General features: G+C 41.0%; 1 protein-coding gene across 2 annotated transcripts in view; it reads left to right on the plus strand.

Annotated features, from left to right (window-relative positions):
- The window catches only part of SKA3 (spindle and kinetochore associated complex subunit 3), a 49,392-nt gene extending 34,863 nt beyond the window's left edge, over positions 1 to 14,529 (plus strand). For both annotated transcript variants that reach the window (XM_073613449.1, XM_073613448.1), the window contains exons 7-13: positions 986 to 1,100; positions 1,424 to 1,491; positions 4,895 to 5,076; positions 7,360 to 7,566; positions 8,074 to 8,181; positions 8,266 to 8,372; positions 13,889 to 14,529. In XM_073613449.1, the coding sequence (XP_073469550.1) occupies positions 986 to 1,100; positions 1,424 to 1,491; positions 4,895 to 5,076; positions 7,360 to 7,566; positions 8,074 to 8,181; positions 8,266 to 8,372; positions 13,889 to 13,895 (794 nt within the window). In that variant the 3' untranslated portion in view covers positions 13,896 to 14,529. The remainder of the gene's footprint in view (positions 1 to 985; positions 1,101 to 1,423; positions 1,492 to 4,894; positions 5,077 to 7,359; positions 7,567 to 8,073; positions 8,182 to 8,265; positions 8,373 to 13,888) is intronic.
- Positions 14,530 to 19,047: the final 4,518 nt, after the last annotated feature.

Here is a 19,047-nt window from a genome sequence, read left to right on the forward strand (position 1 = left end):
ATTTTTTTTCTTAATTTTCCAAGAATTTGTGACAAAAAAATGTGCCATGCCTCTTACTAAATACCTTCAGACTGTCTACTTTCCACAAAGGTAATTTAGGAGGTCTTTGTACTGTCCTGGCGTTTTCGGGTCTCTAGAAATGAGATAGGCTGTCAGTACATTAGGATTGATTGATTTTTCCGATATATACCATAGTTTATGGACTATATAATGTTCCTACAGACTAAATAATTTTGGTACAATAAAAAGTTTTGGAAATACAGCACCAGTGTAATATTGTACTTCTAATGATCTGCATCCCTCCTTCTGCTTTTTACTGTAATAATCCACCTCTCAAGTGATGAAGGGTGTTGTGGGTGTCTCTTGCATCACTAACATATGGGTTATTACAGAAACCAAAAGCAGCAGAATAAGGGATAAGTCACTAAACTTCAGCTTCATCATAAACTAAGTATATGTAAAGTTGTATTCACATCCTTATTTATAGTCCTCTTCACCATAGCTGGAGAGTTATCTGTTTATTGTGTGGTCAGGTTGTGTATTTGCAGGCAACTTTGCTGCTGTACTGGCTACAATCAACAGGTGGTGGATATGGCAGCTAAACAGACTACTAGAGATAAAGGCATGCTGTACATCAGCACAGTGTCCTGTATCTCTAAAAAGGATTTACTGATAAGCTCACTGACCATGCCAGCAGGGACTTGCTTCTGTAATTAGCACAGTCACATTGCAACAGCAAAGGAGGAGGGACTGGAAAGATCATCAGGTAGTTTGAGCTAATGATTAAAGAGAAAGCAGGCTGCATTTTCAAACATCTTCAGGGACATATAAATGCAATATCAAATGTTGGGGTAAAACTTTAAACTTAATCCCTAAACCTTACAATTTCTAAAATCCAAGTAGTAAATGTTGCTTAAACTGCATTACTATGTAACATTGTGATTTGTTTTATTTTATTGTTTTTTGTTTTTTTTTTTTATACTAGATTTCTACTCTGTTGACTCTCCCTTGCCCCCAATGTTCTGCACCCCTGGACTAAAAGTTCACAAGAAAGCAGACAAAGAGGCTTTTGACTCAAACCAACCTGAAAGTATAAGAAGGTTCGTGTTATTCATTATTAAAACCTTGTTGCCCTATAAAAAGAGTGTCAGAAAACATTACTTTTTCCAAGGACCATTTTAGAACCTGGTGATCAGGCTGTCATTTGGTGTCCCCTGTCATTGGCAATATAAAAAAATCTTTGCGCATTCTTTTTTTAAACTGACATAATGACAGTGGTTGGCACTGCATTGGGTAAGGACGCAAACAGAATCCCACATTTATTTGTATTGCTAACACTTGCTAATCTGTAATATAATGCTTATGTTTGCGTATTGCACTCATTGTTTTTGGTTTTTTTTTTTTTTTTTTTTTTTTTTTTTAGTGGCTCGAACAGTTCTTCTGAAGAAAGCTCTTCACAAGCTGTGCATTCAGTCCAAGCACTGGAGAGAGGTATGGTCCTATCATTGCACTTCACATTATTAAAATAAGTAGTAATGACAGAGTTGTACATCCATTATGGAAGGCCACGTACAGATGTTTATAGTGATGTTTTTACTAGAGGTCGACCGATATGGGTTTTTCTCTGGCCTATGCCGATATTTAGAAATCGCGGTGGCCGATGGGCGATATGTGATGCCGATTTTTTGGGGCCGATATATTAGACCGATTTTTTTTTTTTTTTTTTTTTCTTTTCCCTTCCCTTCATCTCATAATATCTAACAGTTAGACCCCTTTCACACTGGGGCATTTTTCAGGTGCTTTTGGGCTAAAAATAGCGCCTGTAAAGTGCCTGTAAAACGGCTCCCCTGCAGTCACTCGGGCTTTCACACTGAGGCGATGAGCTGGCAGGATGTTAAAAAAAAGTCCTGCAAGCGGCATCTTTGGGTCGGTGTATACCACTGCTCCACCACTCCTGCCCATTGAAATGAATGCGCACCGCTGCCGAAGCGCCTGCAAAGCGTTTCGGCAGCGGCGCATTTAACCCCTTCCTCGGCTGCTAGCTGGGTTAAAATGGCCCTGCTAGCAGCCGAATAGCGCCGCTAAAATGACGGTAAAGCGCCGCTAAAACTAGCAGCGTTTTACCTTCAACGCATGCCTGCTCCAGTGTGAAAGCAACCTTAAATGATACAGAAATTTTTTTTACATTTAAACATTTATTAAACAAAACAAACCTCCAATCAGTTTACTTGTATGTAGAATTTAGATAAAAAAAAACTATATCTTAAAAATAAATACACAAAAACAGGTAATCAAAACTTTTGGATGAAAAAAAATGGGCTAACTTTACTGCTTAGTTTTTTTTTTTAATTTATTAATGTATTTTTTCAAAAAATATTGCGTTTGAAAGACCGCTGCGCAAATACTGTGTGACATAAAATATTGCAACAACCGCTATTTTATTCCCTAGGGTCTCTGCTAAAAAATATATATATATATATATATATATATATATATATATATATATATATATATATATATATATATATATATATATATATATATATATAATGTTTGGGGGTTCTAAGTGATTTTCTAGCAAAAAATACAGGATTTTTACTTGTAAGCAACAAATGTCAGAAAAGATTTAGTCTTTAAATGGTTAAACTGAGAACTTCTACACACAGAGCTCAGTTCATTCATAAGTGTAAACATTGTATCCTTCAGGTTCTTTTTATCAGATTTGGCAGGCTGCCCAGAGGAGGGGAGAAGTCTCTTTTACAGAAGTTTTTAGGCAACTTGTATTGACTTCTATTACAGAAGTCATTTGCAAGTCCGCTGATATCGGCCTTTTTTATCAGCACAATCGGCTGATGCGGATTAAGTAAAAAACACCAAATATCGGCCGGTATAACGGCCTACCTCTAGTTTTTACTGCATACCGTGTGTGGTAGACAGTGAATATATCATAACACAACTGCTTTTGCCTCTCAGACTGGGAAATTACAAGACGCAATAGCATGGAATAAACAGCGAAAATATGTACAGAAATATTTTTAGCGTGTTGCACACTTCTGCCCATGTTAATATGTTCACATCATCTGGTACCATGGTAAGAACAGAAGCACATCTGAGGCTAACCAGTATATTCAATTGTATATGTACTTTTAATTTTCTGAAATGAAACAGGAAGCACTACTTATATCTAGGCTATTCCTTAAATAAATCACATATTAATGTAAACACCTCCCTCTATAAAAACAAATTTTTGTGGTCCACATGGCTCTAGCAGTCTGTGAGCAGTCTCTGAGATGCAGAAGAATGTAAATGTGATTTATTATTTTCCTGTCACTCTGCATATCTCTGTCTGTGACATACAAACCCTGCATCCCTTGCCCATCCTCCCTACCTGTGTAGTCTGTTTTTTTTCTGCATCAGCTAATAAATGATGCTTATGCATGTCAAGTGCATTATATTATACTGTATATTCTCATACAGTGGGGACGGAAAGTATTCATACCCCTTTACATTTTTCACTCTTTGTTTATATTGCAGCCATTTGCTAAAATCATTTAAGTTCATTTTTTTCCTCATTAATGTACACACAGCACCTCATATTGACAAAAAAACAAAGAATTGTTGACATTTTTGCAGATTTATTAAAAAAGAAAAACTGAAAATATCACATGGTCACATGGTATTCAGACCCTTTGCTCAGTATTTAGTAGAAGCAACCTTTTGATCTAATACAGCCATGAGTCTTTTTGGGAAAGATGCAACAAGGGGGTCTTAATACTTTCCGTCCCCACTGTATGTTACACAATTGGGTGAATCGCAAGTTCTTCTTTACCATGTCACTGTACAAAAGCACAACACACAATAAAAGGGTGCTGTATGATGCGCTAAAACACGCACCACACCACCTCTTACCACGGTTCACTACAGCCAGAACTGAAAGTGGACAGACACTAAACCGCTGCAATTTAGTGTGCAGCAGCTGCCCATTGCTATGTGAATGGGCCCTTATGAGGTGGAATGTAGGAGTGGCAAAATTGTGTAGATTGAAGATGTGGGTTTTTGCTAATCAAGCCACCATATCAGCTGTGCTGCCACTCTCAATAGGTCAGGGGGAACTCAAAATAAACTCTAAAAAGGGAACCGAGGGCACACCAGCCTTGCACTTTTGCCACACTTTAATGTTGTAAAAGGTTTAAAAATTTTACTTGCAAACAAGTGATAGAATCAAGCAAATTGTATAAAGTGCACCGTTTGTCCCATCCAGTGAGGTCTGCTGGCCAGTAACAGTTGTGGGATGTAGCGTCCAAAGAAAGCTGACACATTTCAAGGGGTATCCCCTCTTTTTCAGGCTGGGTTTGGAATGCAGGTAGATGGTCTTTATAGGATGACCATGGTTAAGGAATTGTCCCATGTGATTTAAGACCCTCCCTCTAATGGGAGGGCCAATACAATTGGATATGTAATATTAAAAAAAAAAAAAAATACACACGTATTGTGTTTTTCTGCAACACACTGAAGCTCACCTCAAGTCACCATTCATTCTTGCACCGCATGAAATGTCAATTTGACATTTTCAAAAGAAATTTAAAAAAAAAGGGGTAAATAGTGCCTTGCATTGTAACCCACGACCACCAGCATATTACAGACACTAGCCCTGTAGGTAAAACAGATCATACTTCCTCGTGTTACAGCTCTCAGCAAGGAGAATAGTAAGAAGCACTGGGTACTTGGGCGTAACTACCATTTCTAAATGTAGTATAGCAAATATAGCAAATCTTCACTTTGGAAGTCCAAGTCTACTTTAAATTGGGCTAGCTGTTCTTTAATGTACTTTTAGCAAAGCTGTAGTTACATCTGTGCTTTGTAACAGTGCATAATGGAGGTGTTGTGTGTCCAGATATAAACAGTGTGAATTCTCCTCAAGTCCCTACATTCTGTACACCTGGTCTGAAGGTCCAGAAGAAAGAAATAAGGCATGCAGTTGAGAAACATGTAGAGGCTAAAGAGGTGAATGTAATTACGAGTCTGGACACTCCACCAATTCCAAGTTTTGAGACAAGATGGCTGAAGACTGACGCGGTAAGTGTCTTACACCAATAACATAGCACTGTATGTGATCTCTACATTACCAGAAATAGGTACTGCTGTTTTTTTGGCATTCCAGGCAATGGCTCAGTGGCCACTTTTTTCATAATATATGAATCAAAAGTAAGCACAAGATGTTTGACAATCTCTTCCCTCTGTCACCCTATAATGGGATTATGTCAGTAGACCTCTTCAGTTGGCTCAATGATCGAAGCTCTACATTATGAGTTACCTCAGAAGATGGTGGTTGCCATTAGATCCCCAGTCTGTCATCCTCGTACTAGGAGGTTGTACATGCAGACTGGAGACACCTGGACAAGGTGCTTGTTCCACCAAGTGGATTAAAACAGCAATACCCTATGAGGGAGGGAATTCACTAAGAAGTGGATTAAGCCTTTGGTGGATGCAGAGGTCTCTAACCTCAGATCTTTACAGGTGATAAAGTTCTGGTAGTGAGTACACTGCTCACAAAGGCTGTGAGACCGTGTGTAAGGTATGTTGCTTTGATGGAGGCTGTTTTTTTAGACAGGCAGGAGCAGCTGTTTGTTTCTGCCAGAGCCTCAGGTGTCCTCTGCATTTTCATACTTTCTAATGGTTCTATGAATCTGCTGTTGCAGGCTTGGTAACTTCTTTTAGGGATCGTACCACGTCTAGAGGACAAAGGTTTTGAGGTTGTGCTTAACCCTTTTTACAGTTCCAAAGCCGAACAATGAGATTTTTCGGATACAGGATCTCAAGTGTCAACAGTTTTTTCTCCGGTGTACAATTATGTTGAATGGAGTCAATGTGTGTAGGAGTAGCATTTCTCCAGACTGGAATATTTTATTCTGACATCAGTGGACATAGAGAGCTACCTACATGTCTCATTTTTTTCTCTTTCCGGAGGTTTTTATAGTGACATTTGTGGTTCTTGGCCTGCCCACAATTTCACAAGTATTAGGGTCAATTCTGATATTTCTCACGTGTAAAAATCTGCATTTTATTGCTACAAAATTACTTAGAACCCCCAAACATTACATATTTTCCAAAAGCAAAGTCCCTGGAGAATAAAATGGTGGGTGTTTGAAATTTTTATGTCACACAATATTAGTGCAGTTTATCAAACGCAGATTTTCAGGAAAAGATGCACTTTTAATGAATTTTAATGCACATAAACACAATACCCAATTTTTTGTTAAAATAATAAAAGATGTTGCACCGAGTAAATAGATACCGAACATGTAGCGCTTTAAATCTGCATACACCCGTGGAAAAGTGACAAACTATGGTACCTGAAAATCTCCATAGGCGACACTTTAAAAGCCTTTACAGGTTACCAGTTTAGAAATGCACAGGAGTTCTGGCGCTAGAATTATTGCTCTCACTCTGACGTTTACGACTATGACTCACATGTACAGTATTTGTAGCTGGTGACTTTTTTTTTTTTTTTCCCCCCAGACAACTGGTTTAAGCTGTGTTTTTTTTTTTTTTTTTTTTTTTTTTTTTGTATATACCTAGCACCTACTTCTGCAGGTGACAATATAACCCTTTGGTCAAGATCCTAATATGTAGGGGTGTCCCAAAAGCGATTGTAAAGTCTATTTGTTTATTTTTTTTGTTTTTGTTGTTTTTATTAAAATAATAAACATGTTATACTTACCTGCTCTGTGTAATGGTAGTGCACAGAGCTGCTCCTTACCTCCTTCTTCAGGGGGTCCCCCGCCACCAATCTTGGCACTTCCTCTTCTGTGTCTGCCTCCATAACAAATGGCTTTCTGTGGGGGGCAGACATTTGGTCTTGCTCCTTAGGCAGGCTGTGTGTGTCTATAGACACACACCTACAGCTTGGTCTTGCCAATTGGTGTTTAATTCAGAAGGGCACCTTTACTTTGGTTAGTGGGAGAAGGACCATTGTACATTGGTGCCCCTCTCCCAATGACCACCATTACATTGGCTGAAATAGGCTTCTTAGAGGATCAAATTGCAAAGGGGCTGCAGGAAATCAACAGTGCTGATATGCAACCAAGAATAAAAAGGTGAAATCAGTTTTTTATAAAAAAAAAAAAAAAAAAAGTGGCAGTGGTTAATGGGTTTATGATGCACAGTGCTTTAGCAACCTAAATTTCATTCAATTAGGGTTTACTTATACATAACCTCTTGTTGTTTTGGTAATACAGATGCACCTGATTTTATCCTATTTTCATACATCCCACACTAAGTGTAATTCTTTAGATCATTCTTATTTTCTATAATAGAATCCTCACACTCCTAAAAAACACTTTGACTCTCTTTTAATAGACAACGTCACTGGATATCACAGAACCAATTCCAAGGCCAAAGATGTCCCATACTGTATACCTAGAGCAGGCTGCACCATTGGGAATAAACGCTGATAAATATGGAAACCCAGCTAAGCCAATGTCTCCACCCAAGATGAGAGATTTTACTATAGGAACACCTCCAAGACCAGAGATGACTGCACGTTTAACTGAGGATGTGTTCAAGGTACTAGTTTATTCATTTCTATTTAATGTGTTCCATTTATTTATCCTCCCATTGTGTCCACGCAAAACATGCCTACTGACTGACAATACTTCCTTGGATGGCTTTATGTGCTCAGGCAACCACATCTCAAGTTGCCCAAATTAAAGGGGGATTAAAATATTTTTTAAAAAAAACCTCTGAGCTTTGATGCTTCTTCCTTTGAACTGTCAGGGTGGGCTTCTACAGCAGAGCAGTGCTGAGGGAGCAGACCTCAGTGAGTACACCCCAGTGTCATGGCACTTAGTGTCTCGTTAAGGATTTTGTTTTTATTATTATTTTATATGCAAGCCAATGCCTGTACTACCATTTTCATTTCCAAATGAGCCACTTTACTATTCTTTGGGATGTAAAGTTGAAGAGCTGTAAGGATGTGCTATGTGTAATGTGAACTTTTATTCGATGTTTCCAGTCTCTGTGGCTGGTTAAAGAGGAACTGCAGTCTGATAACTGTGCTCTGTTTCTCCACAGTACAGTATAAAACCAGCGTCTCCTCCCAAGGTCTCCGAGTACGAGAATCTGCTGTGGACACCCACAAGACCTGAGATGACAACCTGTATAACCGAGGACATTTCACAGGTTCCTGCTTATTAGAAAATATATTGGCAAAGCTGGTATTGCTTTCAGGAGACTTTTATAATATTTTTTTTTTTTCTGTTGCAGCTATTATCTCGGTACTGTGAAAATAAAACAAAGCCATCATGGCAAGATCCACAAGGCATGTATACTAGGAACAGAGATCCAAGAGATACAGAGAATAAAGAGAACAGGTGAGATTGGGGCTCATGCTATAGGTATGGTTCCTGTAAGATACCTCAAGAAATGAAGGTTGGGAAGTGAGAGATAATCTGATTTCTCGCCGAGAACAGCCAACTACAAGACCTCTTCTGGAACCTACTAGCATAGTACAAATAACTTTTGCAGTCTTTCCTTTCTTGGCTGACGGGTAAAAAGGTGCACCGCTGTTGTATCACGGTCACGTGATAGTTTACGTTTTTTCTTCTTTGTTTGGAGTTGTATTCAATATACTGTATATACTCAAGTATAAGCCGACCCGAATATAAGCCGAGGCACCTAATTTTGCCACAAAAAACTGGGAAAACTTATTGACTCGAGTATAAGCCTAGGGTGAGAAATGCGCAGCTACTGTAAGTGGGAAAGAGGGTCAACAATGCCCATTTGCAGCCTCACTGTGCCCATTTGCATGCCTCACTGTGCCCATTTGCAGCCATAGGTCCCCCGAACTTCAAACTCGGTAGTTAAGGGTTCCTAGATGCCCCCTAGCTGCAGCCAAAATTTGGCGTCTCTGGACCCAAAGGGTCCCGAAATGACATTGCTGCAGATGGACACAGTTGACAGACTTTGGGGCCCCGTATCTCGGGGCCACTTGGTGCTAGGAACCCCAAATTTGGTGTGCAAACCCAGTGGAACTAGCACTACAACACATCCACGCATATTCCTAGCACCAAGTGGCCCCGAGATACGGGTCCCCAAAGTCGGTTCGGAAAATGTCAAGCACTTTTCTGCAGCAGAGAATGACATTTTCCAAACTGACTTTGGGGCCCCGTATCTCTGGGCCACTTAGTGCTAGGAACCCCCACTTTGGATATGTTGTAGTGCTAGTTCCACTTGGTTTGCACACCAAATTTGGGGTTCCTAGCTCCAAGTGGCCCCGAGATACAGGGCCCCAAAATAGCAGCAGGACTCGGAAGCGAGCCCGCTTGAGTGCCCCCAGAGAGAGCGGCTCTCCCTGGGGGCACTTGAGAAGAGGAGGAGCCAGGAGTGCCGCAGGGGGACCCCAGAAAAGGAGGATCGGGCCACTCTGTGCAAAACCCTTGCACAGAGGAGGCAAGTATGACATGTTTGTTTTTGTTTTTTTTGTTTTTTAAATGAACCTTTTACAATCACTTTTTAAGACTTGTACTACAAGATACAAGAACAGTCTCCAGATGGCGCTCTAGTTGCTCCACATCACTTTCTTAGATGTTCATCTGTACCTCCAAGGAGTATTAAGGGAAAAAGCACAACCATAGTGTAGTAGTTTATACACTCATATAATAAAATTATAAATTATGCTTGCATGAATACAATTATGTGCAAACCACCCATCAGTGAAACACAATAACAGTGCAGGTGACTTCCTGTTCCTCCAAAACACCACTAAGCACAAATCTGGGTACAAAATGGACTCTAACCGAACTGTGCAACCCTTATGCCGTGTACACACGGGCGGACTTTTCGGCATCAAAGCTCCGATGGACTTTTGACGGACTTTCAAACTAACCGACTTGCCTACACACGATCACACCAAAGTCCGACAGATTTGTACGTGATGACGTACACCGGACTAAAATAAGGAAGTTGATAGCCAGTAGCCAATAGCTGCCCTAGCGTCGGTTTTCGTCGGTCGGACTAGCATACAGACGAGCGGATTTTTCGACCAGACTCGAGTCTGTCTGAAAGATTTGAAACATGTTCCAAATCTAAAGTCCGTCTGATTTTCCACCGAAAAAGTCCGCTGCAGGTCCAATGAAGCCCACACACGGTTGGATTGTCCGACGGATTCGTCCCGTCGGACCAGTCCGGTCGAAAAAGTCCGCTGCAGGTCCAATGAAGCCCACACACGGTTGGATTGTCCGACGGATTCGTCCCGTCGGACCAGTCCGGTCGAAAAAGTCCGCCCGTGTGTACATGGCATTAGATTCTATAGGGCCATGCCCAGTGTTAACAGCATATCATGGTCACCATGTTTTTCCTTCTTAATTCTCCACCTCCAATGGTCCAGACAATATCAGCACCTTAAACCACTCCACACAGGGTAATATAGAGAGAGCAAAAGCTCATAGCCTAGTAACATATATATTTTTTTTTTTTTTTTTTTTTTTTTTTTTTTTTTTTTTTTTTACCACTTGCCTACTGGGCACTTAAACCCCCCTCTTGCCCAGAACAATTTTCAGCTTTCAGTGCTCTCACACTTTGACAATACTCAGTCATGTAATACTGTACCCAAATGAATTTTTTGTCCTTTTTTTCATACAAATAGGGCTTTCTTTTGGTGGTATTTGATCACCTCTGGGTATTTTATTTTTTGCGCTATAAATGAAAAAAGACCGAAAATTTAGGGGAAAAAATGCATTTTTCTTAGTTTCTGTGATAAAAGTTTGCAAATTATTATTTTTTCTTCAGAAATTTTTGCCACAATTTATACTGCTACATATCTTTGGTAAAAATAACCCAAATTAGTGGATATTATTTGGTCTTTGTGAAAGTTAGAGCGTCTACAAGCTGTGGTGCCAATCATAAAAAATTTATCACACCTGATGTACTGGTGGCTTATCTCATTTCTTGCGACCCTAACATGCAAGGAAAGTACAAATACTCATCTCATGAGATACTTATCTCACTTCTTGCGACCCTAACAAGCCAGGAAAGTACAAATACCCCCCAAATGACCCCTTTTTTGAAAGTAGACATTCCAAGGTATTTAGTAAGAGGCATGGTGAGGTTTTTGATGATGTAATTTTTTCCCACAATTCTTTGCAAAATGAAGATTTTTTTTTTTTTTTCCCCCACAAAATTGTCATTGTAATAGGTTATTTCTCTCACATGGCATGTATATACCACAAATAACATCCCAAAATACATTCTGTTACTCCTCCTGAGTATTACGATACCACATGTGTGGGACTTTTTCACAGCCTGGCCACATAGAGAGGCCCAACATGCAGGGAGCACCATTACGTGTTCTAGGAGCATAAATTACACATCTAAATTGTTGACTACCTATTACACTTTTGAAGGCCCTGGAGCACCAGGACAATGACACGTGGCACTGATGACACTGATATGGCACTAATACGTGGCACTGATGACAGATGGCACTAATACGTGGCACTGATGACACGTGACACTGATACGTGGCACTGATGACACGTGACACTGATAGATGGCACTAATATGTGGCACAGATGGCAGTGGGGACAGATGGCACTGACGTCACTTTTTAAAAAATTTTTTTTTTTATTCCCCTGACACACACTGCAGCGGTTCGCTCTCCCTCCTCACACGCTGTCTCTATGGAGGAGGGAGAGCCGGCGATGAGAGATGATCTCATATGTTTACATTTGAGATCCTCTCTCATTGGCACCACGATCGCACTGTAAACGGCCGCTGTGATTGGCCGTTTACAGCGATCTGTGACTGGCTGTGTCCAAGGGACACGGCCAGCACAGAACTTCCCCCGATGTGCGCCCGCGGGAGTGCGCATCGCGGAAGTAAACAGGAGGATGTCCAGGGACGGCCTCCCGGCAGTTAGCGTCCACGCTGCAGCCATCTTTCGGCTATAGCGCGGGCGCAAAGTGGTTAAATCCCTTTATTCTAAAAACAATCCTGCTTACAGAATTGCATCAAACGCAGTGCGGGAACTGGAAGTGTGGTATCCGCCATCTTTGTTTTAACTAATTGCATGTCATTTTGTCATGTTGCAGCCAAAAATGTAAATGTATTTTATATGCGATAGACCAACACAAAGTGGAAGGAAAACGATAAATGGTTTTCACATTTTTTTACAAATATGTGAAAAGTGTGGGGTGCATTTGTATTCAGCCCCCCTGAGTCAATACTTTGTAGAACCTCCTTTCACTGCAAGTACAGCTGCAAGTCTTTTAGGAATTTCTCTACCAGCTTTGCACATCTAGAGAGTGACATTTTTGCCCATTCTTCTTTGCAAAATAGCTCAAGCTCTGTCAGATTGGATGGCTCTGTCTGAACAGCAATTTTTAAGTCTTGCCACAGATTCTCATCTAGCTCTGGACTTTGACTGGGCCATTCTAACACATGAATATGCTTTGATCTAAACCATTCCATTGTAGCTTTGGCTGTATGTTTAGGGTCATTGTCCTGCTGGAAGGTGAACCTCTGCCCCAGTTTCAAGTCTTTGGCAGATTCTAACAGGTTTTCTTCTAAGATTGCCCAGTATTTGGCTCCATTTATCTTCCCATCAACTCTGACCAGCTTCCCTGTCCCTGCTAAAGAAAAACATCCCTACAACATGATGCTGCCACCACCATGTTTCACAGTGGGGATGGTGTGTTCAGGGTGATGTGCAGTTTGTTTCCTGCCACACATAGCGTTTTGCTTTTAGGCCAGAAAGTTCAATTTTGGTCTCATCTGACCAGAGCACCTTCTTCCACATGTTTGGCAATGGCTCCCGCTGCTATCAATCTGCCCTGTGAGGAGAGAGAGCCACTGATCTCATGCACAGTGCTGGATCAAGATCGGGCTGAGGGTGGGCTGGAGGAGGGGGATTATCCAAACAGAAGATTTTTCCAGAGAATGCATTAAGGTGCTTTAGAACCACTTTTTAAGATGGGAATACATGGTGACTATGATATGCTGTTAACACCTGGCATGACCTTATAGAAGCTAAGGCTACTTTCACACTGAGGCGCTATGCTAAAAATAGCGCCTGCAAAGTGCCTTAAAAGAGCCTCTCCTCTCACTCCAATGTGAAACACTGGAGCGGTGCGCTGGCAGGACGGTAAAAAAAGTCCTGCAAACTGCATCTTTGAAATCAACGGGCAGCAGCGCCGAACCGCTGGCAAAGCGCTGCTGCAGCAGCGCTTTGCGGGCGGCTTTAACCCTTTTTCGGCCGCTAGCGGGGCGCAAAAGCACCCCGCTAGCGGCCGAAAACCTCTGCAAAAATGTTTTACTGGCGACACCCCAGTGTAAAAGTAGCCTTAGGGTCTCAAACTTCAGTAATTTGTGCAGTGGTGTTTTGGAGGAACAGGAAGTCACCTGCCTTTTTTTTTTATTGTGTCACTGATACGTGGTTTGCACATGTGTTCATGTAAGCATCATTTATAATTTTAACATACGAGTGTATAAATGTTGTGAATTTTCCTTTAATACTCCTTGGAGCAGTGATGGCAAAACTTGGCACCCCAGATGTTTTGGAACTACAAACGTGACAAAGACCTGTGTGTGTTTAACTACAGCAGAGAGAATTCTGATTCTACTGCTGATAGGATTGTTCTGTATTGTAACGCTGTGTAAATCTCAACATTGTTTGGACAGTAATACAAATCCTTTTGGCAGGTAAAAGCACCCTTTTCCTTTATGTATTTTATCAGTGCATTTGCCTTTATATAGTTTTATTAACATATGTTTTATATATGCCTGTAGCATACTGTATATGCAAGGCGAAAGTGTATGAAAGTTGTTGGAGAGACACTGGAATTCTTTTATGGAGATCACATACAATGTGATTCTTTGACTTTTTTTGTAGACCATGAGTGTGGATATCCTGCAATGTGTGGAGAAGACTATGAACCTTCTGAAGATTTTATCCCATCTTGCATATCTTGACTAAAACCATTTTATGAGTTGGATATAAACACGCAGTCCTGAAGAATTCAAGGGACCAAAAGAGTAACTGTTTTATGATCTCAGTTCTGCTTCCTCAACAGCTAAAGGGCTGCCGTTAGTCCATGGCGCTTCTAAATGGAGAGAACAGAGCCCTGCTTCCATCTATTAGTTCTTTTCATTATTTTCTGTTCCTATAAACACTACCCTAATACTGGATACCATATTCAATATTAATTAGTTTCATATTTTGTTTGATTCATCCTCAGATACCTTTTTATAGTACTGTATGTAAAGTTTTAGGAGATTTAATTTAATAAAATAATTATAATTGTACTTTTGTATTTAATAAATATCGAACATGCTGAAGTTTGTCAAGGTGGTGTCTTGTCCATGAAAAGTGAAAAAAGAAGTGGTGACAAGAAGCTACCAAGGCAATGTATGAAAGGGTGTCTGGGCTGGAAGTAACATTTCTAATGTTCCTGATGACAACCTTGTCCTGTTGTGTAATCCAGCTCACCCTGGTGTGGAGCAGCCAGAATACAGCGCCTCTTCATTGGGGGACACTAGCCCTGCACACTTAGTATTCCTAGCGTCCTTGTGGCCAGTTTCAGTTCCCCAGAAGATTTCCAGGGAGTGGTAGACATCCTAGCTACAAATACTGTAGCTGCTGCCTTTTAATAAACATGCACTTGCAAGTCCAGGGATGTATTGCTGTCCACACCTGGGCCCGCATCTAACCTTTTCCTGCCAAAATGGCATATATAGGCATCCTTAGGTAAACCACTTTCCTGTTCTCAGTGCGCACTCCCAGCACAGTAGCAAGCAGGTACCAGAAAGCTCTTCATGCATATTAACAATCAGGAGCTTTCCAATTGTGACTGCCAATTACAGGGGTCACAAGATTGGAAAACCTGCCCTTGTCTCCCAGCATTTAGATCCTGTTAGGCCTCTTGCACACTGCAGCTTGAAAAAGCTCAGTATAGTGTTTTTTTTTTTCTAAAATGTATCCCATTATTTGCAATGTGCACACAGGTGTGTAAACAAGCGCCGAGTGTTCCCCAGTATTTTGCAACGGTGCACATAAATATGAATGAATTTCCCTAGGAAGGTCCTAAGCATGTCAATTCATGCAATACAAACATCTAATCGTACGTAAAAAAAAAAAAAGGGGGGGGGGGGATGGGAGGTTAACAGGTGAAAAAAAATTATGTACAGGCCATCTGCTCTCAGTTCAGTGCAGAATTTGGAAGACTTGAATGTTAAAATGGTTCTAAGGGCCAGAATGAAATCATGATGTGACCAACTGTGATAAAGATCTGATGTAATTTTTCTCGCATTGAGTATCTTGAGTTATGCACACTGTTTAAGCAATGGTCTGTAATAGAACATCAATGCCTGGAATTTTTTTTTTTTTGCAATGCACACTGAAGACAGAGATTGAATTATCATGGGTGTTAGTGGCCACAATAATAACCCCAAAGATATAACAACCACAATCCCTGCACTGGTGGTCTGCATAGTAGCAGTGAATCTTAAAGTGGTTCTAATGGCAAAAAGTTTTTACCTTCATGCATATTTACCCAAGTCCTACATCAATCCAGCTCCGTGCCCATCTGCAGGTATTCTGTCCTCTCCCACAAGCTTGGGTTTTGGTTCTTGACACTGTCAGTCAAATCCAGTGAGAGTGGGGCTGAGTCATGCTGTGTGGCTATGGACACACACAGCCCAGTTTAGAAGCACACCCGCCCCCTACAGGAAGTGGCACACAAAGAAGAGGCGGAGTGGACGGCGCTAGTGGGGGACCCCAAAAGAGATTTGAGGACACTGCCAGTGATGGTGAACCTTGGCACCCCAAATGTTTTGGAACTACATTTCCCATGATGCTCACCTACACTGCAGAGTACATGAGCATAATGGGAAATGTAGTTCCAAAACATTTAGGGTGCCAAGGTTCACCATCACTACTCTGTGCAATGCCCCTGCACAGAGCTAAGTATAACATCTTTTTATTTAACCAGTAAACGACCACACCATAGCCAAAGGACTGCTACAGCGCAGCTTGATAACTCTGGGAGAGCGTACATTGGCGTCCTCCCAGAATCCCACACCCGGGAATATCCGTGACCGCCGGGTCTGCATCACTGAAAATGGCCGCTGATAGCGGCCGTTTACCACGTGATCGCTCAGTTAAATGACGGAGCAATCACTTGTAAACAAACCGGCGTCATGTCCGGTCCTCTCTCCCCTCTCTGTACCGACCAGTACAGTGTGAGCAGCAGCACTGTGAGCTGGATCTGTACTGCCCACAGCGCTATGTGCCAATTGCAGCCTCATCCAGCCATCTATCCATACTCATTCATCCATCCATGCTCAGCCATCCACATTTATGCTCTTCCATGCCACTACAGTGCCTCACAAAAGTGTACTAGGTAGTCAAATTAAATTTTTAAACTTATGCCCCTAGAACACCTGACGGTGCTCCCTGCATGTTGGGCCTCTCTATGTGGCCACCCTGTGGAAAAGTCTCACGCATGTGGTATCGTGGTACTCAGGAGGAGAATCTATTTTGGGGTGTAATTTTTGGTATGTATATGCTATGTGTTAGAAATATTGTATAAATGGACAACTTTGTGTAAAAAAAAAAAAAAAAAAAAAAAAAAAAAAAGTGTTTTCATTTTCTTTACACATTTTCCAAAACTTGTAGAAAATAAAAAATGACATGTTCAAAAGACTTGATATGCCTCAGATTATACATTGGGGTGTTTTCTTTCCAAAATGGGGTCATTTTTGGGGCATTTCCTTTGTCCTGGAGCTCCAGGGCCTTCAAAAATGTAAGAGGTAGTCAAGAAATTATATGTGTAATTTATGCTCCAAGAACGCCTGATGGCACTCCCTACATGTTGGGCCTCTGCATGTAGCCACGCTGTGTAAAAGTCTCACACGTGGTATCGCCATACTCAGGAGGAGTAGTAGAACGTGTTTTGGGGTGTAATTTGTGCTATGCATATGCTGTGTGTGAGAAATAACCTGCTAATATAACAATTGTGTGAAAAAAAAAAAAAAAGATTTTGCAAAGAATTGTGAAAAAGTTACAACTTCAAAAAACTCACCATGCCTCTTACGAAATACCTTGGAATGTCTACTTTCCAAAAAGGGGTCATTTGTACTTTCGTGGCTTGTTAGGGTCTCAAGAAATGAGCTAGGCCGTCAGTACTTCAGGTGTGATCAATTTTCAGAGATTGACAACATAGCTTGTGGACTCTCTAACTTTCACAAAGACCAAATAGGATCCTCTCTATGGTAAAGAAAAACCCATTCACAACATTCAGACAATGAAGCACACTCTCCAGGAGGTGGGCATATCATTGTCAAAGTCTACAATCAAAAGAAGACTTCACGAGAGCAAATACAGAGGGTTCACTACAAGGTGCAAACCATTCATAAGGCCGAAGAATAGAAAAGCCAGATTAGACTTTGCTATAAAAAAAAAAAAAAAAAAAACCCACATAAAAAAAGCCAGTCCAGTTCTGGAAAAGCATATTCTTTAGACGGATGAAACTAAGATTAATCTGTACCAGAATGACAGGAAGAAAAAAAGTGTGGAGAAGGCTTTGAACAGCTCATGATCCAAAGCACACAACGTCATCTGTAAAACATGGTGGTGGCAGTGTGATGGCATGTATGGCTTCCAGTGGCACTGGGTCATTGGTGTTTGATGTGACAGAAGCAGCTGGATGAATTCTGCAGTGTTTAGAGATATACTGTCAGCCCAGATTCAGCCAAATGCAGCAAAGTTGATTGGATGGCGCTTCACAGTACAGATGGGCAATGATCCAAAACACACTGCAAAAGCAGCCCAGAAGCTTTAAGGAAGAGAAGTGAAATATTCTGCAATGGCCGAGTCAATCACCTGATCTCAACCCAATTGAGCATGCATTTCACTTGCTGAAGGCAGAAAGACCCACAAAGAACTGAAGATAGCTGCAGTTAGAGCCTGGCAAAGCATCAGAAAGGAGGAAACCCAGTCTTTCATAATGTCCATGGGTTCCAGACTTCAGGCAGTCATTGCCAGTAAAGAATTCTAAACAAAATATTAAAAAAAAATTTTAAATCTTATTTATGGCGAGTGTATAAAAAGGGTTGCATTTCCTAAAGCTTGTACTTGATGTTTATGTTCAACCCCTTGAATTAAAGCTGAAAGTCTGCACTTCAAATTCATTCGGATTGTTTAGTTTTAATTTTATTCTGGTGGCATACAGAGCCAAAAGTATGAAAATTGTACCTGAAAACTAACGTTTTCCCAGAAGTGAACTTATTCTTTAACCCTTTTAGAGTCAAAGCAGTTCTTTGCACGTGTTTAAAAAGTAATTTTAGGTCTGGAGATTATATAAAACCCCCCAAACATTTTTTGAAAGCAGACACCGTAGACCAGGGATATGCAATTAGCAGACCTCCAGCTGTTGCAGAACTCCAAATCCCATGAGGCATAGCAAGACTCTGACAGCCACAAGCATGACACCCAGAGGCATGAGGGGACTTGTAGTTTTGCAACAGCTGGAGGTCCGCTAATTGCATATCCCTGCCGTAGACAATAAAATAGTAGTAGTTCCACTTTGTGTCACATGATATTATTGCATAGGTTTGGGAAACAAAATTCCTGTAAAAAAAACATTAAAAAGTGAATTTTGGCGGGGGCACGAAAAACGCAATTTTTTTGGTAAAATATATAAGACGAGGTTGCAGCATATTTCATTGACCTGACTAAAGGATAAAATATGATTGCATATTATAGGCACTGTACACATTACTGCCTTGTTACGTAAATATTGTAATGCTATATTAACTACTTCCGTACCGCCCACTGGATTTACGTCGCTACCTTGACATTAAATACCGTTGTTATGGCAGCAGATAGGTGCCATAAGCCCGGTATTTTCTTCAACGGGCTTGTGGTCCTCTTTAGGGTAAAAGTGGTCTCCACGACGGAGTCGCCGCAAGATCACTTTCATCAGCAGTAGGAGAGGTGCCCAACCCCCTCCCGGTCATCTCCACGACTTACTGGATGCGTCGGTAGTGGCG

The sequence above is a fragment of the Aquarana catesbeiana genome, linkage group LG02, assembly GCF_042186555.1.
Source record: "Aquarana catesbeiana isolate 2022-GZ linkage group LG02, ASM4218655v1, whole genome shotgun sequence".
In the NCBI taxonomy this organism is placed as follows: domain Eukaryota; kingdom Metazoa; phylum Chordata; class Amphibia; order Anura; family Ranidae; genus Aquarana; species Aquarana catesbeiana.